Here is a 23794-nt window from a genome sequence, read left to right as displayed (position 1 = left end):
TTAAATCCCACGTTAGATTTCTCCACAATTACTTTCAAAGGAACTCTGGTTTTAAAAAAGAATCCAAAACACCACATCCTTTCTCCTTCCTTTCTATAGTAAAAACTTACACTTGATAAAACAGTGTAAAGACATCTTCATTTCCTTCCTGCCTTTACAATGGAATGGAGAAGGGATGGACAGTCACACATTCAAATCCTAGTTCTGTCTATTATTAGTTATTCAATTTAAGGGAATTTTTTCCCTTCTCTAAATCTTGGTTTTCTCATGTGTAAAATGGGACAATACCTATCTTACAAAGTGACTTCAAAATTAAATATAGCAAACCATATTTAAATTATAAATGATTACTTGTAAATAATCAGCAAATTCTGCAGCTCCTTCCTCACCTCCCAATTACTCCTGAATCCTTGTATCTGTGCCAAGCACTCCAATGAAGTTGCCCTAATTAAAGTCACAAAATACCTCTTACAAGCAAAATTAAATGGATATTTGTTTTACAGTAAAGCCTCCTAACAAAGTCCTCAGTTTGTAAGACTGTTCACCAACCTTCCTTTTAGAACCTCCTTTGGCTCTGAGTAACCACTTCTGTGGTTTTCCTCCAAGTCTCTGATCCTTAATCTCCTCTGAGGAATCCCCCTTCCAATCTGCCCCTAAATGCTAGTATGCCCAAGGATTCTACTCTGAATTTTGTTCTCATCTATTTTTATATACTTTCTGGCCAATCTTATTAATACAGCTTGAAATAATAAGCAAATTATGGTGACGTTTAAAACTCTAATTTAAGTTAACCAAACCTTTTCCCTAAATTTCATATTACTATATCCAATTCCCAACACTCTAGATAAAGCAATATAATTTTAAGCAGTGCTTTGAAAAGAAACGTCATTTCATTTATCCATACACACCGGTTTATAAATACACACACACACACACACACACACACACACACACACACACACATATACACACACACAAATTTTAATCAAAAAACACCAAGTTGAGGAGCTAAAATATCTATACCATATCAACTTGGAACCTTACATACAACATGTCTTTAAGTGTGTCATCCATCCACAAATCAACACCCTCAGCATTTCTACTTGATTGATAGTCACTAATTTTCCCAATTTCTTCCACCTACCTTATCACTTACATTCCATTATTTTTATATGGATACCAAATCCAATTTAGTCTACTTCTAAATGTCTTTGTACCCTCCTCACGATTCACATTGATAAACATAATGTGGTCTGCCAGACTCTAGTCTCACAACTCCCACCCCTACCTCAATACTGCTATCAAAAATGTTATTAAAAAGCAAACATGAAAAACAAAATAGTAAATAGGATCATATCCCACCCTCCTGCCAAAATCACTTTAATATGACTACCAAGCATTCAGACTAAAATCCAATCCCTTAGATAAAGTCTTTCACATTCTGACCCAGTCTTTGACTGAAACCTACCTTCTTCAACCTAATTATCAGACATGGTTGTACATGTAACGTATGCTCCAACCTTATGGATTTGTTTCCAAGTTTCTTAAAACTGAGTTAGGCTATTGACTAATGGCATTTTTTTTTTATGGATTTTAAGACTTTCACAAACATATGCAAATAACACTGGAAACTAATTTAAATTTTGCAAAATCAATGAATAAAGAGACTTAACTTGACCCATCTTATACCAGGAGTAAAAAAACAGATTGCCATATTAAAAATATTTTAAATGAGGAAGTAACTCTCAAACATGTAGTATGAAAATGAACAGATTTAATATTCAAATAAATATTAAACCTCAAAATTCTCAAGTTATAAAATTGAAATGAGGTAAAACTGAAAAATAACTATTTAGAGCATAAATTTAAAATAATTGCCACATTATATAGAAACTTCTTTTATATGGTGATAAAATATACATAATACTAAGCAGTAGTTTTTCATTAGCGCTTTCTACTCTAAAGCTAATTTATTCAATGTAAAACAGCTGCCTGCCTAATACATACTGAGCCCTATTCCTAGATGTTAAGGACAAAAAGAATTAAAAATACAGATACGTACATGACACAGGAGACATAAATTCAAATCAGCGTTATTAGTCCTAAGATAAATATAAATAAATGTAGGTAGAGTGCCAGCACAAATGATAAAAGATACTTCTGTTTAGATGAATAAGAAAAAGTGTCAGAGAAAACATTAAGCTGTATGGGTCTTGAGGAATATGAGTTCACCAGACAAATGGGAAGTGGAAAAGGTACTATAGTCATTAAAGTATAAAACAACACTGCCCTGTGGGAAATTATCAGTACTTCCATATATCAAGAGCTTAGGAACTACCAAGGACTGGGCCTGGGAAGTTAGATCATATCATAAAGTACTCATGCTAAGGAGGATTTTAAATTAGATATTTTCTTAGAGATAATGTTCAGTGTATATTCAATATACAGGCCTACACAATAAAAATATTTGTATTACAGCACTTAGAATGCTTTCTTTAGCACGTGCTTCCTCTTCAACACTTTTGAGCAATTTGAGGGCCAAGTCAATGCACACATAGCTTCTTTGGGCCTTTATTCCTGCAGCTTAAATGCATACCATCTGGTACAGGGCAGGTGCTAAATAAATGACTTTAAATAGGGGAAGTATATTTGGCAAAAGAAAACATTTCAGCAGTTTTCAAAGCAGTTAGTCATGTGAATTAGTTTATATAAACTATAAGATATCTTAAACACTACTTACGAGTTTGCTACATTCTGATAAGGAAAGTGGTTCTTCATTAAGTGATAAAAAGTAGATTAAATATAGCAGTATGTATAATGCAATCCACTAATCTCTATTGTAAGTATATATATGCATTTTTAAAAGCCCAGTGAAATACTTATTTTTAAAAAATTTAGAAAAACTATACCAAGAACTCTGGGGCCACACTGTCTAGGTTCTAATCAGCTTCCAACCACTTACTAATTTTGTGACCATGCACAATTATTTTAATCTTTCTTTGCCTCTACTTCCATAAAATGTAGATAACATACCTCAATGGCTTATTGTGAGGACTAAATGAGTTATAAGGCACTCAGAACACTGTCTGTATAACTATTTCCTAGACATATTTTTTCTTACCAACAATAAACTGTAATCATAGATTTTTACCTATACTTTAGGTTCTAGAAGAACTGATTTATAAAAGGAACCCTTTGTCCCATAAGACTTTTTAAAATCTTTTTTAAAGCTCCTTATAAAAAACATTTTTAAAGAAAGTTTAAAACTTTAAAAATTCATTTAACAAATATTCACCAAGCATTTCCACGTGCCAACCCTTGTGTTAATAATGTCTTTCAACAAGTGTCTCCCGAGGTCAACATACCCCAGAAACCTGCTCACCTCCTCTATTCCATGAAAAACAGAGACAGTATAACCATATCTACATGCTTTCTATTTCTAATCTGGGTATGCATAGCTTCTATCATTAGCAAATTGATCTATAGTTCTTTTCAAATGCTTCACAAAGTTTTCAACTTTTTTAGTAAATAAAAATATAGAAAATCAGTTACTTAAAAAGTACCTAAGTTTACAGACTCTACCACAACACTAGTTATAAAAATTATGACAAAAATAGAGAAAATATGGCAGTTAAATAAAGCAAACTTTTTTAACATAGTCCTCATACTTTCTTGTTCAGAAAGACTGAGTCCGTATTAATGGGATACTTTGAGTATATCAGGAAACAGAACATGGAAATCACAGTACATAGAATTAGTTGTTTTAACAATACTCATTAAAATGAAATGATACTAACTAATCATAAGATAACCATAGTAGAAAATTAAAATAAAAATTTTGATTGTTTGAACATAGAAAGGACATAATTATTACATAAAATACATCCTTCATTGTTTTGAATATAAGATGTTGTATGAGGGAAGAGGGTGTAGCTCAGTGGTGGAGTGCGTGCTGAGCATGCACGAGGTCCTGGGTTCAAGTAAGTAAATGAACTTAATCCCCTTGCCAAAACAAAAACAAAAAAAGAGGTTATATGAATCAAAAGAATGTGCCTTTAGTAAATCATTAAGTTTTAAATAAGCATCTATTATGTGCCATGTACTAGTGTGTAAAACTTAGTACCACAAAGAATGATTAGATTCTTTTTTCTTATTTTTTCAACTACTCTGAAATATCTTAGACAAAAGACAGGATTCCTGTTGTTTCCTCATCTATAAAATAGATAGAAACCTTCTGACTATAACCAGTAAAGTTCCTAAACATTTCATAAGATACATGGAAAATGTCAAAATTTAAAAGTGTATATATTGTCATTATTGAGCAAGAATGTGTATTCCTGTTTGCATCTAACAGGATCTTACATTTGAAGAGAATATGTATTTTCATCAGGAATTTATTATCTGAGTAGTCACAAAGAAATTTTAACAATCTGATTTTTCCACCTACCTCTGAAAATGATGACTATACAGCTGTGTTGGAATACCAAGAATACGATCATATATAGCTGTAACTTCTCTCAGGTTTCCTTGTTCATTTTCCCAGTTTATATACATCTCCCACAGTCTGTCAGATCGGAAATCTGTTCCTGCAGCTAGAACAGCATGCTCAAAAGTTCTGAAAAGTTAAATTACCTCTAAGTTATCTTTCTAAAATAAAATCACTTTAAAAATATTATTTCTTATAACTCAATAAAAAAAGTTAAAAAAGTTATGTCTATACTTTGCAATATATACAAATATTGAATCATTAAGATGTATACCTGAAACTAACATGTTATATACATTATACCTCAATTTGAAAAAATAAAAGATTTCTAAATTTTAGAAGATAATGCTAAATTCAAAATTATATTACATTACCCTATACAAGTAGAGATTAAAAGGAAGAAGGAATAATAGAAAAGTGTACAACAGCTGCTTAAAAAAAGAGAAAACATAAAGGAAACAGATAAATGTACTTTTATGTAACTGTATACTATCTTATATAAGATACACATTTGCAATAATGCAAACTCACTGCAAACATGAGAGTGACACAGTAGACACAAGCATCTGTTAAACTCGAAATGTCTGTTGGATACATTCATTTAGGGCAAAAGACAAAGAGGACAAATTTAACCTCACTTTAAGAAATAATTTTCTGGCAAAACAAACTCTCCAATGAGGGATCCAGCTGCCATATCGGGTAATGAGAAGTATTGCATGTATTTTAAAAGTCTCTCTTGATTCTAAAATTCCACAACTACAGCTTACTACAAAAACATTTGTTTTAAAATACTTAGCTCATTTCAAGAGATTTCTGTAAGGAATTTTAATCACTGGATTTGATATCCCAATGGGATAAAATTTTAGCTATTTTCAAAATTAATATTAACAAAACTGTTCCCAAGAAAACAAAACAGATCAATGTCTATGGGAGAATAGTATATAATAAAGGAGATATTTTAAATTAATGCATAAAAGAAAGACTATTCAAGAAATGGAAAAATTAAAAGGTTAATCTCTCACTCACAAAAGACCCAAAGTAAAGGTTAATCTCTGTCACACAAAGGACACAAACTAAACATCACATAAATGAATGATTTAAAAAAAAAATAACCTATAGAATGAATTAGAAGAAAATTCAAGATTTATATATTCTTGGCAAGATGGGCACAAAACTCAGGAACCAATAAAAGACTGAAAATTGAACCACATTAAGGAAAAAAAAAGAACTTCTTTATGATAGACACCCTAAAGAAAGATGTGCCAAAAGTGGAGGAAATATGTTTAATAAATATATAAAGGACTGAGATTGTTTGTGTGTCTGTGTACATGAACACATGTGTATGTTTGTGTGTGAGGTTTTCAAGAGTTAAAATACACATCATTCCCCTGCAGAATCCCAAGATGATCAAGGAAATCAATGCTCCAGATACTAAGAAAACCAGAGGGAGCTGAAATAGGAAGGACAACAGGTAATGAACAAAACTTTTAGAAGATTTGTTTAATGAATGGTAGAATTTAAACTGCCTTTCCTGCCTAGCTATGGGATTTCAGAAGTGAGGTATACACTCTCCAGGCAGATCAGATGTTCCTTCAAAGAAGAAACTGCTTGGTAGAGGAATAAGATACAAGGATTCCAACACCAGGAGTCCCCTAACAAATCTTGAGTGGCCACCTGATCACCCTACTGTGAAGCACTCTAGGCCAGCTAACAATATAGCACAGAGCTTCTATTCAGCGCTTTTTTTTTTGTGTATATATATATATTTTTTTATCGGAAGTATAGTCAATTTACAATGCTGTGTCAATTTCTGGTGTATAGCATATGCTACAGTCATACATGAACATATATATATTCATTTTCATATTCCTTTTCACCATAAGTTGCTACAAGATATTGAATATAGTTCCCTGTGCTATACGGTATGAACTTGTTGTTTATCGGGTTTTGCGAGAGTCCTCCTGTATTTCAAAGCGAGAGATACTCTGCCAGAGTTCAGTAGGTGTTCTGTGTGATTCAATGGATTTGTAGATGTAATTCTTGTGTATTTGTGGGAGAGGGAGAGCTGTGAGTCTCTCTTCTCCTCCGTCTTGGCACCTCCCATTCAGCTTATTAATATCTAATCTTTACCTGAGCAGAAATCCAGAGATCAGACATATCAGAAATAAAAACAAGTAAACAAACAAAAAAGAGACAACAGTACTGGGAGCAGAAAAACATTTCAACTACCCATAATACCTTCAAAGAACTATTAAAGATATGCAGCCATATAACAAAAGTATGGGGCTATAAGAAAAGGAATATTTAAAGAACAAGTAAGATTTTTAAACATTAAATATCTTATGGCAGTTATTAAAAATCCAATACTAAAGAAAACAAATACAAAAAAAATCCAATACAAGGTTTAAGGAAATACCTCAAAAAGTCAACAAAGCCTAAGAGGTTGAGAAAAAGGACGAAGATTAGAAAATTAAATGATTAAAACAGAAGGTCCAATATTCAACTATTAAAAAAAGAGAGAAAACCAAGGGAAGGAAATTATCAAAGTAAGAATATACACAATAATAAATTTCTAAGAATAGAAAGCTATAAGCACCCCAGATTGAAAAGGCCTACTAAGTAAGCACAATTAATTAGAAAAATAAAGTCCACACCAAAGCATTATAATTGCATTTGCATCAAAGACAAAAAGAACATTTTAAAAGCTTTGTTAAGAAAAACAAGTTACATAAGGAAATTCAAAAGAAGAATTGTATAATACTTCTCAACAGCAACACCAGAAGATACAAGAGAACGGAGAAATGCCTTCAAAATCCTAAGAAAAAATTCCTTTCAACTCAAAATTCTACACCCAGGGGACCATCAACTTGATGTTTCAGACATACTGAGTCAAAAAATTTTTTTCATCTCAAGTATCCTTTATCGGTAAGTTATGGGATACACTCCTCTAAGACGTGGCCATGAACCAAGAAAGAGTAGGATCTAATAAACGATCAAATAGGCTTGAAACACAGGAAGAAGGTAAAGACATCTAGAATCATGACAAGGAGGAAATCCCAAAACTGCTGTACAACAGAATTAGAAGAGAACAACCAGTTCAGATTACAGGAGGTTCCAGGAGGTATTTCCAAGAAGGAGGGAAAAAAACGGAACTTACAGATCTCAGAATATAATTTTTCTTGTAATTTTCACATTAATTAGAATAACACTAGATACATCCATTTTTTTTAGTTTCAAAAAATAACATACAAAGCATTTGTACACTGTGAAAAGTCAGTATTAGTACTATTTAAAGTAGCTACTGGAGAGGGTAGAAAGCCAGGAAAATAGGAAAAAGAGGGGAGGGAAGGAAAGCTGTAATTAACTACAGGGAAAACAAAAAGCTATGAAACCTATCCATACTGGAAAGATGGGGAATTGGAAAACAGGGCGTAAGTGAACTAAAAAATCTCATCTACCATAATAGAATCATAATGTCTACAGCTAATGAGAGAAAGCAGTAGAGTGCTACTATTATAAACATGTTGGAAGATACAAGAAACTGCTAATATATTTGAAGAGAGGTGGAGGGATCGCTGTTTGTTACAAGCAGTTTAACATTAACTTTTTGAACTATATGCACATACGTTGATAAACATGAAAACCAAAAACACATTTTAAATTCCTCTAATCAGTTAAGAAAAAGACAATCCAAAAGTAAAATGAACAAATGATATGAACATAGATAGCATATGAAAAGATGGTAAACCAGGATGAGCAACCTAGAGATACGCAAACTAAGATAATGAAACACTACTGGAGGTTTTAAAAAAGAAACATGGCTATGGGAAAATGACTACTCTTAGACACTGTGGGAGTTAAAAACTTGGTACCACTTTTAAAGGAACATTTGATAAAACATAGCTGTGTATTCCCTTTGATGGAAGCTCCATTTCTTGAATGATCTACATAAATACTGATTTGTAAAGAAATGTTCACTGCAGCACTAATTATTTCCTATAAATAAGAATTTGGTCAAATAAAATATAGTAACCTGATACCATAAAATACTTTTGCAGTGGTTAAAAAATATGGTAGGGAGAGATTCCAAAACATTCTATTACATTTAAAAAAAAAGTAAAAAAAATATGTATACACACATACATGTACATCTATGTGTATCTGAAAGCACACCACACCATTAACCATGAGTGGAGAAGGGTTGGGGACATAAGGAAAGGGGATGTGGAATGGTGAAGGACTTCATTACGTACATTTTTTATAATTATGCATAAGTTTACAATGTTCATCATTTTTTCAAAACTGAAAAATACATAAAAGTTAAACTTTCAGTTTAGCATTTATAAGTAGTTCTATTATCAGTATCAGAATAATTGACTTATTTACAACTTTAAATACATTGGAGTATCAATGTTTCACATACCCTCTTATTGTACTGTTTGTCTCGGGATCACCAGGGTCCAATGTTTCTTTTAAGAAGTTTATATAATGTATCCAAAGGTCAACACTAAGAGGTATTGCCTGAAGCCCCCGGCGATACACCTAAGAAGAAAACAACAAACTGTACTCCAAATATTTAATTATTTCTTAACAGAGAGGCAACACTGTGTTATCCGGTGAACCTTAGAAATACTAATTACTGGAATTTTGTTTAAATAATCTACCATTACCATTTGGGTGGAGGTTGGATAGAACATGGCAATGTTCTGATCCCCACGTGCAGAGTCTTGATCTTCAAAGCGCAGCAGTCCCTGCATTCTGACCGGGTTGTGTGGGCAGGCTTTGGGTTACAGACCATAGGGCACAGACCCATTAGAGCATCAATGACAGCGTCTGACCAAAAATGCAATAAGACGTAGCAAATGTGACTAGCAAACCAACTATATTGTTTGGAAAATGAGAAATAAATGTAAGTGAGAGAAAAGCCCTGCCCTACTTGTTAAGCTGCAGTGTAATACAGAGGCTTGCACTGCAAAGCTTGACAAACTGTAGAGGTTTAACGCACCTGCCAACAAAGAGAGAAAATATTAGCTACAAATGCCACAAGAGTGACAAATGCAAATAAAATACCCTATAAAACTGTTTGAGCATAAATCGTAGGTACTGCCAGCCAAAAAAAAAAGTCTGTTTTGTTATTATTTGGCTTACAGTACCTAATGGAGATAACTTTATTCAGTAATGTACGCACCTCATCTGATTGTTTAATGTTGTCATGCCGCTTTTCAAGGTCTGCATACTTTTTCCAATAACCATAGCAATACGGATAGTGTATGAAAAATTTGTCAAATGCTTTCCTGGCAGCCATCAAGTGATTCTGATGAAAATAAAATGAGGTGTTTAAACATCTCAGAAACTTCTGCCACAGAAAATATTTATCATTCCTTTCAAATGTACAGGCATACCTCAGAGATATTGCGGGTTCAGTTCCAGACCACTGCAATAAAGCATATATCGCAATAAACCAGGTCACATGAATTTTTTGGCCTCCAAGTGCATACAAAAATTGTGTTTACACTACACTGTAGTCTATTAAGTGTGCAACAGCACTGTCTAAAAAATAATTTACATATCTTAATTTAAAAATACTTTATTGCTAAAAAATGCCAGAACAATTACAACAGTAACATAAAATACCACTGATCACAGATCACTATAACAAATAATGAAAAAGTTTGAAATGTTGCAAGAAATACCAAAAACATGACAGACACAGAGTGAGCAAATACTATTGGAAAAATGGCACCAATACACTTGCTCCACATGGGATTACCACAAACCTTCAATTTGTAAAAAATGCACTATCTGTGAAGCTCAATAAAACGAAGCGCAATAAAACGAGGTATGCCTGTATTATCTCAAATGAAATAAATGGCAAGCTTAAAAACCATACACACAGCAGCCATTTTTGCTGTAAATGCAATCTTATCCTTTCAAACAGAAGGAACTCATTCTCTTAAACAGCAAAGTAATTTTTTTTTATTTTAGCAATTTTATACACACACACCCCCCACACCAATTATTACAAACATTAGACTTTGATTCTAATACTGACTTTCCATAATGTACAAATGCTATGTAAGTTATTTTTTGAAGCTAGAAATATATATTCAACTTAATCTGAAAATTATAAAAGAGGCAACTTTAATTACAGAACAATAAGGCCTCGTCTGATACTACTTTGAATAATCTGTCCACTCTAATCCCATTTAAGTAGTTACTAACCTCCTGTTCTACATACTGAAGCAAATATACCCAGCCTGTAAAATCCTGAGGATTACTTTCTACAGTTTTCCAAAACTTTTCATATTCTGGAGGGAAATTTGCTTCTGTTTCTGTCACTGGAAGGTCCACAGTATTTGCTGTTTCATTTTCCTCTGTAGTTGTATTCACATTAGGAGATCCATCAGGTGACTGTTCCATTTCCGTAACATTCATAATCTCAGTACTGAAATCAGCAGACTGTTCTACCACTACCTCTGAACTGTTGCCTGTGCTGCCATTGCTAGAATTTCTGTACTCATCCATGTGAGAATTTTGCATAGCTGTTTATTTTTTCTTCAGTTACTGATCTGTGGAGACATAAAGAGAAACATCTTCCAAATGTTTATTTAGCATCATCAAAACCACCTTTTAAAAGCCCAAGTTAACTATTAAAGAATTATATTAATTTGATTCTTAACCTCTCCTGTAAATCATAATCAGGTTTATCAGTTTCTGTATTGTAAATGAAATTCTGTAACACACAAATTTTCCCAAATTCTGCCAATAAGTGAGTAAAAACTAGTTCCTTCATCCATAGAACAAGTGAGTACTGTGCCCTAAGAAGCTATCATATCTAGAATTCAATACTTCTTAGCTAGCCAAGAATCTAAAATTCAATGTCTGAATGCTATCTTGCTATCAATCCTGGAAAACGACAGTATCTTTATTATCTGTTCTGGAGGCTAAAGGTAAAACTAACAAGACAAATTCTGGTCGTGGATACACAATGTTTCAGAGAAAAATTCATCACTTAGTTTAGAATAAAGTTTTAGAAAAGAGACGGTCATAATGCTGAAATATACCTATAATTTTTACATCCTAGCAGTTAGGTTTGATATTATTACAGAATTAAGGTTTTAAAAATTAAAGAGTGATTTTTAAAGTGAATGTTATTAAAAACATTAAAGTCTTATCATCTGGATAGTAACTGCATAAAGTCTTTTAAATTAAGTCATCTTATAGTTAAGACCATAAAATAATAAGGAGTTATTTTTCTATCTTATAAGGTAGTACCACAATATATTTTCACAGTTGACTTCATTTCTTCCACTAACAGTTTAAATGGAAATTAAATCATTAAATTATAGGCCATGTCTTTTTTTTGTTAGGGGTTATTCTCAAAACTAAACAGACCCATAAAACTGATTTACTCCTAAAAATACCCTTAGAATACATAATTACTTATTATAGCACAAAATAATTTTTTTAAATGATGAAGATTTTAAAGATGGTAATTCAAAGAAAGAAATGCAAGTGACCAATAAACATATGAAAGGATTATATCTTTATTAATAATGATGTAAATTAAAACAATGAGATATCAAATGGGCAACAATTAAAAAGATATTTCTGGAGGACAGTCATATAAAATGTACCAAATGGCAAGTGTGCATATTTTATGCACATTATGTGCTTCCATATTATGTAAGTAATCAGACAAAAACATTTATTTGTTTAAAAGCATTCATTAGAACACTGAATTAAAGCAAAAAGAGAGGGCAGTATTAGGAACACTACTTTAGTAAGTGGCATATTGGTTCAATGGGATAATAAGCAATAATTAAAAAGGAAATATGTGCACCTGTGTTGATAAAGAAATGTACATGCAACACACAGATCTGTAAGGATTTATACCAAATAAAATACACTAAACATATTGGTTGGTGTTAACAGTTGTCCTTCCTATATATCTGAGCTGATGCTTTCTTCTTTTGGCTCATCTGAAATTATTTAACTGAAGTGAAAACAAAAAGGGGGAGAAGTATTTTGTTTTATTTGTTTTTTTAAGAAAAGCCAGCTCCAGCTATGATATACCAGTGGTTGGCTGGCTACATTTTTTTTTTTTTTGGTGCCATTTTATGCCTACTTAAAAAATCTAGGTTTCACTATAGTCTACACAACCTAGCTCCACACAATTGTCACCTAGTAAACTGTATTTTTAAAAAAATACAAATTCACTGGCCCCAACGCCAATAATTCTGAGTTCTAGGCTCAGGCCCAGAAATTTTTACTTCTACCAAGTTCTCTGAGTAATTCAAAGGAACGGAAACTTATTCGTGGGTAAACTCTGAACAACAGAACTGCTGGATTAAAGAATCCATGTATATTAAATATATGGGAATATGCTGACAATTTATCTTTAGAAAAGCTGCATTAGCCATTTGGCAAGACACTTTTAGTTGACTATCCAACATCCCTTCTCACCATCTTCCTAATAAAACATTGTTTTTGTTCAGAGCAGCAATATACCTAACCCCATACAGGATTATGAGACTCAAAAGAACAACTGCTAAAGAGCTCTGGGAAAGATTTTGCTTTTCTGATAAAAAGGACAGTCACAAATAGTGTAGGTTCTACCACTTTCTTCTTACGTTAAATATGAACATATCTGAAACAACTTATATCCACAAAGCAGTCAATAAAAACTGGCCCAGAAAATTAAGAAATACCAGCTGACACCATCAAGCTGCTAATAACACGATGCCAGCTTCATACCGTGTAAGAAAATAAGTCCCTGTTTGCTTAAACTACTATCAACAGATGGGTTTTTCTATTACTTGCAGACACATGCATTCCTAACTAATTAACTCATTAACAATGCACGAGAATGTCCATTTCTCCATCTCCTCTTCTCAGCTCTAGGTACCATGAAACTTAATTTTTGCTCATCGGATTAAAAGAGAGAAAAAAAGAGTAGTACTTCATTCTGATTTGCAATTCTTTAACTACAAAGAGGATGAACTTCTATTTCTTGTTTTTCCTTAAATGCTGTTTCATATCTTTTGTTCATATTTTCTACTGTATTTTTTATTAATGGTTTGTACAAGTTCTTTGTAAACTAAAGAAATCAGAGTTTTATGATATACATTGTAAAACATTTTTGAGTTTTAGGTTTTCTGTGTATATGGAGGGCATCTTTAAACTGTCACGTAGATTTGAAATCCAGATTTTAAAATATGTCCATTACTTCAAAATGCAGCATAAAGCAAATTTTTTCCCAAGAAAGGATAAATTTTAAATGTTAAATCAAGTGACCTTTTGAGGCTGAATGCCACTAGGAGAATTAGCTATCATCAGGTAAATCTAAGAAATATTTTTTAAAAAACAAGAAGAGGGAGAGGAGAAGAAGGGAAGGAAAGGGAGGTCAGATGGGGACAAAAACGTTTTCAGTACCTAATGCATTATACTACATTCCTTGAAAAGAATACACAGGTATAAGATCCTCAGTCTAAGACTTATTAATTAGCTGGAGAGAGATCAAAAACATGCAAAACAATTAGAGACAGACAAAATTTCAAATGAAACAAAGTCAAGGTTTACAGAAGTCAACTGAAAATTACAGGCATCTAACAAAACATCATGAAATACACAATTTGGTTGTAACTTTGAAAAACTATAGGTTTGGGAATAATAGAAAAAGAATGATAAAGTATTCCAAAATATGGAACAGCCCATTTGTTTTGACAAAACAACCCGTCCTAACAGTAGACAAGAAGATGGAAATTAGAATTGGTTCCAAGACAAGAGAGAGAAGACCGATCAGAATGAAGATGGTATGTATTGGGGAAGCGAAATGAGAGTAAGCAGAGAAGAGCAAGAGGGATTTGAGAAGAAATATTGCAACAAACAAATCTAGTTGGTACACAGTAAAGGAGAATCCTAACATATCTGACTACCAGAAAAAATAGTTCCCTTCTACTTGAATGACTGATTATTCTCATGAATGTTTCCAGGTTTACCATTTGAGACTATAGGATAAGGCACAAAAGCTTTTCAATTTATTTTGCTCTCTTTTGCCTTCTCCTTCAAAGAAAAGACACAAAGAGTAATTTTCCATATGCAAATTTGTCATTGTTTTGTGTATTATTTCAAAGAACACTGTCAAAAAAATTGTTAGTTGATACAGTCTGAGTCATTTACTACCTACCCTATTCTAACTGCATACTTAAGTGGGGCATAAAGGTTTCTTCTGAAATCAGCAAATTTACCACAGCCCTGCGTCTTCAGAGACTATCAATTACTCCACACCCTGCAATTATAGTGTTATAAAAAGAATTAAGAACATCAGCCTTACCCTTAGAGAGATCATTTTTCTGATTACTTCAAAAATTACAGGACCAAAAGTATACACTAAAGTTATTTTTAATAAAAAGTTATTCCTACATATTCTTCATAATGCAGCAATTAGTATCAGCTTATTCTTAACAACAACCAACAACTTCCACCTAGCAACATAAAACGGCAAAAGGGTAAAAAATAACTCTCAAAAGGAGGAAGACAATAGTGTGGCACTGGCATAAAGACAAAAAGACCAACAGAATAGAGCAGAAAGCTCAGAAATAAACATTGGACAAGGGTTCCAAGATCACTCAATGGGGAAAGGACAGTCTCTCTAACAAATGGTGCTGGGAAAACAATATTCATATACAAAAGAATGAAGCCAAATCCTTAGCCTACACCATATATAAAAATTAACCCCAAACAGACTAAAAACCTAAATGTAAAATCTAAAACTATAAAAGTCCTAGAAGAAAATATAAGGGTAAAGCTTCATGATATTGGACTTGGCAGTGATTTCTTGGCTATGATACAGCACAGACAACAAAAGCAAAACTAGACAAACGAGGCTGCATCAGACTTTAAAACTTTTGTGTATCAAAGGACACAACCAACATTTAAAAGACAAATGGCAGAATAGAAGGGAATATTTGCAAGTCTTATATCTAATCAGGGTTTATATCTAGAATATAAAAGAACTCCTATGACTGACAACAAAACTAAATTTAAAAATGAGCAAAGGACTTGAATAGACATTTCTTCAAAGATGGTATACAAATGACCTACAAGCATATGAAAAGATGCTCAACATCACTATCAGAGAAATGCAAATCAAAATAACAAGATATCACCTCACATCCATTAGGATGGTGACTATCAAAAAACAGAAAATAACAAGTTTTGGCAAGGATAAGGTGAAAATGGAACCTTTGTGCACTAACAGTGGGATTGTAAATGGTGCAACTGCTATAGAAACCAAATGGAGTTTCCTCAAAACATTAAAAACAATTTAAAAAAATAAATAGAACTACCATATAATTCAAAAATTCCACTTATGGGTATGTATATCCAAATTAACTGAAAGTAGGATCTCAAAGAGCTATCTGCACATCCATATTTATAGCAGCACTATCCACAACAGCCAAAAGAATAAGCAACCCAAATGTTCACCAACAGATGAAGAGATAAAGAAAATGTAGTATAGACACACAACAGAATATCATTCAGTCTTTAAAATGAAGGAAATCTTGTCATATGATATATGCATGAACCTTGAGGACATTATGCTAAGTAAAATAAGTCAGTCACAGAAAGACAAATACTGTATGATTCTACTTACATGAGGTATCTAGAGTAGTCAAATTCATAAACAGGAAGTAGAATGATGGTTACAAGGGACTAGAGACGGGGAAAACGGGAGCTGTTGTTTCAATGGGTATGGTTTCAGATTTGTAAGATGAAAAAGTTCGGAACTGTTTCACAATAAGCTGAACATATATTAACACTACTGAATTGTATATTTTAAAACAATTAAGATAAATTTTATGTTATGTATTTTTACCACAATAAAGTTTTTTAAAAAGGAAGAAGACAGTTAAACTATAATCAACCTAGAAAATACAAAAGACTAGGAATTACAATTTCCAGATCTTTCTTTCATTGTAAGAAGACAAAGTATATAATGGTAAACATTAGAAAGAACAAGGTGGTAGAGGAGGGTGAGTCCTACTTCTCCCACTTAATAGCATGAGATCCTACGTCAGTCTTTTCTCACTTCTAAATGAGACTAATACTATTTATATTACCTGTTTCATAGGGCTGTTGAGAATATCAAATGAGATAAAGCATGTGAAAATCTTAAAAACTATAAATTCACATAAATCAAGATATCACTGAAAACAATTTCCTGGAAAGATGTCATACTTCAAAATGTTATACTTTAAAATAGAAAATAAAAATGAACGTTACAATAAACTTTTTTCTGCACATTTTAAGAGGAAGAAATGAAAAAACCTGTTGATTTTGACTTCAAAAAATTGGTAGTCAACAAATAAATCTGAACATCTATTTTATTTCTGTTCAATTTTAGACCTTTTTACCATCTATCAGAGAAGATATATATTTAGTTATTACACTAAACATACGTACACAACTTCCCTTGCCTGGGCACCCAATATAGTTCAATCAGTTTGGGGTTAAATCAATATTCAGGTTTACACAAGTATGCCTATGTAAACATCTTTTTCAAGAAATCTTCTACACTATAATTACATTTCTTTGCTTCTGCTTCTTTCAATCTTTCCTCATTATTTTCATATGCTTAATTGTTTTAGAAAATTGACCCCATATCCTTAAAGAGGTCTTATAAAAGTTCTTCAAAAACAACTATCACTCATACTTATAAATTCCATTTTCCCTTCTGGAGTCATCCTTTCTGAAACCATCTGATCTGCAACAATTTAGACTGGTTTGTCTCATCTAGGTTTGTCTGTTCATTTTGATCCAAGGTGTTCCCTTCACTCATCTCTTGGGTTGAGTATCATTTATAACAGACAAAATCTTCTTTCTCAATTCACTCCTTCTTTTAGAGAATCATTTCTGTAACTCACTGAAAAAGTTTTGAAGGAATGTATTATTTCCTAGCATCTGATGCTGCTGTTGAGAAAATATGACACCATTTTAATTCCTTATCCTCTATATGTAATCTGTTTTTTTCTCCATAGAAACTTTAAGGTTCTCTTTTTATCCCAGGTGTTCTAAAATTATGTAACGATGTGCCTTAGGGTGAGTCTTTTCCATTCACTCTGCAAGGCACTCATTTGGAAGGCCTACTTCAATCTAGATAAATATTTACATCATTCAATTCTTATGCTCTATATTTATTTGATAATTCTCCCCTCTTGGTTTTCTCTTTTCTGAATTCACATTGCTGAAGTGTTGGACCTCCTGACTTGATCCTGTACTTTTCTTATCTTTTCCCACATTTTCTCCCATCCCTTCAACTCATTCTACTCTGAGATAACCCTTTTACTAGAATTTTAATATATGAATCAAATTTTTAACTTCCTTTTTTTATTCTCTGGATAATCAATATTCCTGTTTCACTAGTACAATATCTTCTGTTGTCTCTCTATGATTTACCTTAAATTTTCTTCTGTTCTCAGCACTGTTTCTTCTGATTGTCTTTTGACTATTTGTTTTGGTCTCTTCAAACTTCTATTCAAGAAGTGTGAGGCATTACAAAACAAATTAGAGGCTAGATACAGCTTGCCAACTGGTGGGTCTCAGAACAGGATGGCATTCTGTTGAGGGAGGAATCCACTAAATGTCAGTGCTTTATATTATTTCCCATGAGTTTACTTTTCCCAAAGAAAAATGTTTCAACTTAAAATGTAAGCAATGCAACAAACATTCTGGGAGCAAAGACAACAAAACAGGGCTGGCAATTTCATCATTCAATATATAAACTTTAATTCAATTTCCTATTTTCACTAAGAACCTTCACCCCTGCCCCACCTCCCACCAGCTGTGCCAAAACCTCTGGTTTCACCTCTTCAAATAATGAACATCCATCCAGCTTTCTGCTGGCTATACCAGACAGGGAAGGAAAATCTAGGGTCTAAACTACTCCTCCAATTTTTAGTTGCACTCAGCACTCTCATCTGCGGAGACCTTTGGAACCTGAAATTCCTGAGACTTTGTGGGGTTTTGTGGGAAGATCCAGCTTGTTTTTTATTAACCTCCCTCTCTGCAGGCATAGAGCTGAATACAGGAAAAAGAAAACCTAAGTTAACCAGTTAAAACTGGTCCATCTGCTTTCTTCTAAAATATTGTTAGTTAATTCTCATCTGGTGACACTTCCTCTTCTGTTCTTTGTTCTTTTGGGTTTATACCATTTTCTTTCTTTTTTACTTTATCATTAAATTTACTTTATTTTTCTATTTATTTTACTGAATTTAGGTATATGAATTACTCTACACTGAACCCCTTTTATTTAGTATTTTTAAAAATTGCTAACCAACATCATTTCCTTGAGTAATAATATTTATTCAATAGATATTAGTGAACAACTCCCGTGTGTCAGACAGTACTATTCTAAGCACTGGAAATTTAGCTGTGAACAAAACAAAGCTGCTGCTCTCAAGGAGCAGACATTCCAGAGAGGAGATAGAAACTTTTTAAAAAATAAATTTACAATTTGTACATGGTACCAAGTGCTAAGAACAAAACAAAAGAGAGGATGAAGTAGTAAGAAAGCCAGTCATGCAGTTATGTGGAGGAAGAAAATTCCAGGCAGTAGTAAGAGCAAGTTTTGAGATAAGTGCTTTGTTTGGTATGTTCACAGGAAAACATACCAACTGGATTTGCTTAAATATCCCTCAATTTGACCTGAGTTCTTTCTAAGATTTGGCTTTACTAAGCATAAACTTCCTCATGTAAATGTCTATTTTTAAAGAGCAATTTTCCTTGGGTTATATTCTCAAAATTGAATATGTAGCATAAACCTTAAAATCAAGCATGGTTTTGATCTATACGTAAGAGATAATATTCTACAATTTTCTCTTAAAGGAATAATGATGAATCTACAGGTAAATTATAATTATTAGACAAAGTTATTGGATAAAAGAGAAATGTATTAACAATGTGACATTTCTGTAGTTAAAAATAACTTTATAAAGGCCATTTGAAAGAACTAATCATGAACAAGCATGTTCTACTGCAGCATTTTTCCCAAGAAAATAACTATCTGTTGGTACACTACAGTTCAACCGTATCACTCCAGTGAAAATACTAATTTCTCGTATTGACCTAGTTGCCACAGCCAACGGTCCATCTTTATCCTCGTAGATCTCTATTAATCCTCTGTTTCCTTCTTAAAATTCTTTATACCTCCAAGAAGTAAATCTGTTGTGATACCAATCCCCAATCTCCTCTCCTCTTTCATAATCTTCCCTCCCCTTTTCCTCTCAAAGTATTTATTCAGTATCTCTATTACAGCACTCTTGTAAGAGCTGAAATACAAAACCATTATTTGTCCTCCTCCTTCCCTTGGTCACAATGGATGAAGTATCTCTGCTCCTATCAAAACTTCTCCCACCCATCTTCTTAAAGCAAGAAGTTGCTTCTTAAAATATCTGCATTCTCTCCTTCCTATCAATTTCTCTCAGTGTATTAGATCACTTCCATTAGCCTTCAAACATGTATAAATAGTTCTCATCTTTTATATAATAACATATAATATACATACTATAATTTAGCTTAACTTAAAAAACAAGCAAAGGGTAATCATGTTAAGGATTTGGATTCTGCTCCAAGTACAATGAAGAAAGACAATGAAGTTGTCTAAGCTTGTATCTCTATTTCTATACCCTTTATTTACTCTTTAAGTTGTATTCTTCTTTATCACTCCTCTGAAATTCCCCCAAGGTCACAATCTCCTGGTTTATAAACCCAATTGGACACATTCTAATTCACCTTTCTGATCTACTCTTCACCACATCCAACAGTAATGAAGACTTCCTACTTGAAAGGCACTCTTTTCTTGCCTTTTCTGACTTAACCACATTCACCCAGTTTCGTCCTGTTTAGCTTCAGAGCTTTAGTGTAAGCAGTTTCCTCTACCCGGAGTTCTCTCCTGTCCCTCTACCTGACACCCATACTCACACTCAGAGCATTCAACTTAACGGCAGCCTACTCATTAATCTGGGAAAACTTAAACATCGCTTCCTGAAAACTATTCACATATCCCCCAAATTAGTTACGTTCCCCCAATGATGCCCCTACAGCATTCTGTCTTTCTCCCATAGCACACATCACATTTGTGATACTCTTTCCATGTCTATCTTCCCTTCTAGATTATAAATTCCTTGAAAATAAGCAACAGGTCTACCAATACACAGGCATACAGTATACACTGAATTCATTGAATAATAAATAAAAAGCATCACAGTCCTTAAACCCCGTAGGGCCCTAAATCGAGGTTATTACTTTCATAACCAAATAGGAAGTTGTATAATAAAGTGCTTGGGCTTTAGAGCTTGACAGAACTGAAGTAAAGATCTGGCCCAGTTACTCATGAGGGAACTCTGAGCAAGTTCCTTAACCTCTCTAAGCCTCATCCACAAATACTCACACTTACCTTGCTATGAAGAGTAACTACCCTTTTCCTTTATACTGCTGCTGCTACAATATAAATAATGATTTTCTCCCCGTCTTGAATAATGTTTTTCAAACTTGAGAATGCTTCAAACCAGCTTATTTTTTTAAAAGGAAAAATACAGAATAGAAAAAAATATATCAGAGTTCAATGCACACATTAAGGGCACATTGTTGAAGTACACACAGAATTCAACTATAGTTTACTGGGTTGCCGTGTTACATGTACATCCTATTATGGGTTGCAGTCAAAGAATCTGAAAAACATTGCTACACTATTGCTACAGATACTTAATATTATTAGAATATTAAATTCAGTGAGAACAGGGGCTTTGGTTTTTGTTCACTATGTCTCTAGAAACTAAAGCAGTGTCTGGCAATATAATTAAATATTTGTTGAAAAAGTGAATATTTCTGGCCCCAATCTAATTTTTCAAATACCTTAATCCTACAGTATTCCTTATTGTCATTTACAGAGCCCAACAAATTTTCATGCCTGAGCCTGGGCTCATCTCTTCTCTCAGACTAACAAAAGTTTCCTTTTCTCAACTCACCAAACAACTCAGTGACTTTACTACTTTCCACTTTATGAGAGGCATAAAGTCCAAAAGTACAAAAGAAAACATGATAAATATTAAAAGTGAATATGCAGTACATGAAAACACAGTTCTACACCATAAAGTTTTAGTTCAGTTATGACATCGTTTGATTAATAATTCAGAATGCCTTCTTAAAACTTAAAAGAGGATGACTTAACCCATACTTAATTTTTAAAAACAGTAAGTATGATCTATTAATTTCTTTTTTTTAAAATCTCTCTATAGGCATCAATGCCTACAAAGGTACTCAAAATCATACCATTGGTTATTCCTTTTATAAACAGGACAATATATTAAAATCTGAAGTCATCACTAAGGACTAAAAGAAGTTGAGCACAGCAAATCAACTAGCTTTGCAATCCATAAGCACTCTGTGCCTCATCCATAGATGAGCCAATCTGGAGACTCAAAAGTATCAAGAATAAAAAAAAGTATCATAACCACTGGTTTCGGCAACCGTTTTCAGAGGCTGAACAGAATGTTCACAGATTGACCTTTTTTAAGTTTCCACATATTAAGCACTTATGTTCCAGAAAAAGGTCTCTCTCTCTCTCTCTCTCTCTATATATATATATATTTTTTTTTACATAAATGCTTGTATCATCTTCAGGTCTTTAAAAAAAAGAATCACCATTTGGCTAGAACTACCTTCTTCCTCCTTTGGATATGTTTCAAATAATTTTTAAAATCCTATGTTTTACACAGAACTATTTGTTAACACACCACAGAAGGTTCTGTTCTTTCTCTTAAAAAGAAGCCACACACTTTTTATCATTTGATTTATAAAATTATTTTTCTTATTCAACTACAGGTAAGGAAGTAAAAATATTACCAAGTATTCTGACACTAAAAAAGCCTGCTTTTCAATTCTCACTTCAAATATCTCATACCACCTACTAATTAGCAATCTTTGGTCAAACCCTAATTATTCCAGAATTCACAATCTTAAGAATTTGTCGTTAGTAGAATTCCTTTCGTTCACTTTATCCCTACCAAAGGCTGAACAGTGGAAAGTTCCAACTTCTGCAACTTTAGAATGAGGTTATAAAGGGGAGGAGGGGGAACACCTGACAGTAGTTGCTTTTTTCAAACTACTTAACCTCCCACAGCCCAAAACACTTAAGTTCCAAGGTGAGTTTCCTAATTCCCCGTATGAAACTTGCATACATTAAGGACAGTACTATTTATTAACTTAAAGATGTGATTTCAGAGAGAGAAAAACGTCGGTGTTGGTCTCTGGCTACAAAAGGTGAACGTTATCCTTTAATGTTCTGTTTTTCTATTTCTATACTATCCTGCCTAAAGCTTTAGGTGATCTTTGGGATGCTGTGCCTGGGGTCCCAAAGTGTGGCTTTAGTGAGAACGCGAAATGCGCCCTACAAGGCGCCTAATAGCTTTATCCACACAATTTGTATCATACTCTCCCCAACCTCTGGCGGCTCCTACTGGGCCCCTTCCACTTCAATCGTCCCAGGCACACTGGTTTCCAGCTCTCGGGAGAGCAGGGGCTTTAGTTTAGATTTAGCCCAAATCAATTCTAAACCAAGGGCCCACGTTTCCCACCACGTCAAAAGGCACCCGTCAGAAAAAACCATGGTCTAAGAAAAGAAACCTCGCACTGCTCCACCCAACAGGTGGGAAGGAGAAGGGAATGGACAGCTGGGCCCCGAGGCCAAGCCAGGCCTCACACAGGGCAGGAGCGGGAGGCCGCAGCCCCCGTGAGGCCTGAAACAAGGCAGGCCCCTTTCTGCCCCGCTATCTCCCCCTCCCGCCAGTTCCAAGGCGCCCGCCCCGGCTGACCTGACGATGGATGCCACTCACTGCCATGAGCCGCAGTCTGGGCCAACCGAGCCGAAGATGGCACTGCCACCGTCTCTGTCTCCACAGACACCGCAGAGCCGCCACCACCACCGCCACGGCCGCCTCGTCGAGAGCACGGCGCGCATGCGTCGGTGTCCCAGGAGGCGAGGGAGTCACGTGGTTGCGCAGCGCGCAGGCCTCGCCCTCCGCGGGATCCGGGGGGGCGGGGACCGGTCCCACCCCGACCCCGCCCCGCCCCGCCCTGTCCCGCCGCCAGCGAGGGCGGGGCCGCTGCTTCTACCAGATTTTCCCTCCGCTGTGGGGACTTCCCGAGCATAAAGAGGGTAATTAGGGTGTCCCTGATCTTAGGCACGGACAGTGCCCTGCCCCTCCAAAAAAAATACTGGGCTTTTGGGGAGTAAACAACAGCCTA

The 23794-nt window shown here is 34.1% G+C and overlaps 1 protein-coding gene across 8 annotated transcripts in view; it reads right to left on the bottom strand.

Annotated features, from left to right (window-relative positions):
• Nucleotides 1-23514, bottom strand: part of PRPF39 (pre-mRNA processing factor 39) — a 31986-nt gene extending 8472 nt beyond the window's left edge. The window contains exons 1-7 of one of the 8 annotated variants that reach the window (XM_032481957.1): nt 23362-23502; nt 20946-21060; nt 17948-18108; nt 10709-11055; nt 9675-9800; nt 8910-9028; nt 4448-4615 (exon numbers count right to left, since the gene is read on the bottom strand). In XM_032481957.1, coding sequence (XP_032337848.1) covers nt 4448-4615; nt 8910-9028; nt 9675-9800; nt 10709-11026 — 731 coding nt within the window. In that variant the 5' untranslated portion in view covers nt 11027-11055; nt 17948-18108; nt 20946-21060; nt 23362-23502. Of the gene's footprint in view, nt 1-4447; nt 4616-8909; nt 9029-9156; nt 9803-10708; nt 11056-17947; nt 18109-20945; nt 21061-23361 lie in introns of those variants that run through there. The other 7 variants (XM_032481956.1, XM_032481958.1, XM_032481955.1 and 4 more) reach the window with 7 other exon arrangements.
• Between the last annotated feature and the right edge of the window lie 280 nt (nt 23515-23794).

The sequence above is a fragment of the Camelus ferus genome, chromosome 6, assembly GCF_009834535.1.
Source record: "Camelus ferus isolate YT-003-E chromosome 6, BCGSAC_Cfer_1.0, whole genome shotgun sequence".
In the NCBI taxonomy this organism is placed as follows: domain Eukaryota; kingdom Metazoa; phylum Chordata; class Mammalia; order Artiodactyla; family Camelidae; genus Camelus; species Camelus ferus.
This window is presented reverse-complemented; position numbering and strand designations above follow the sequence as displayed.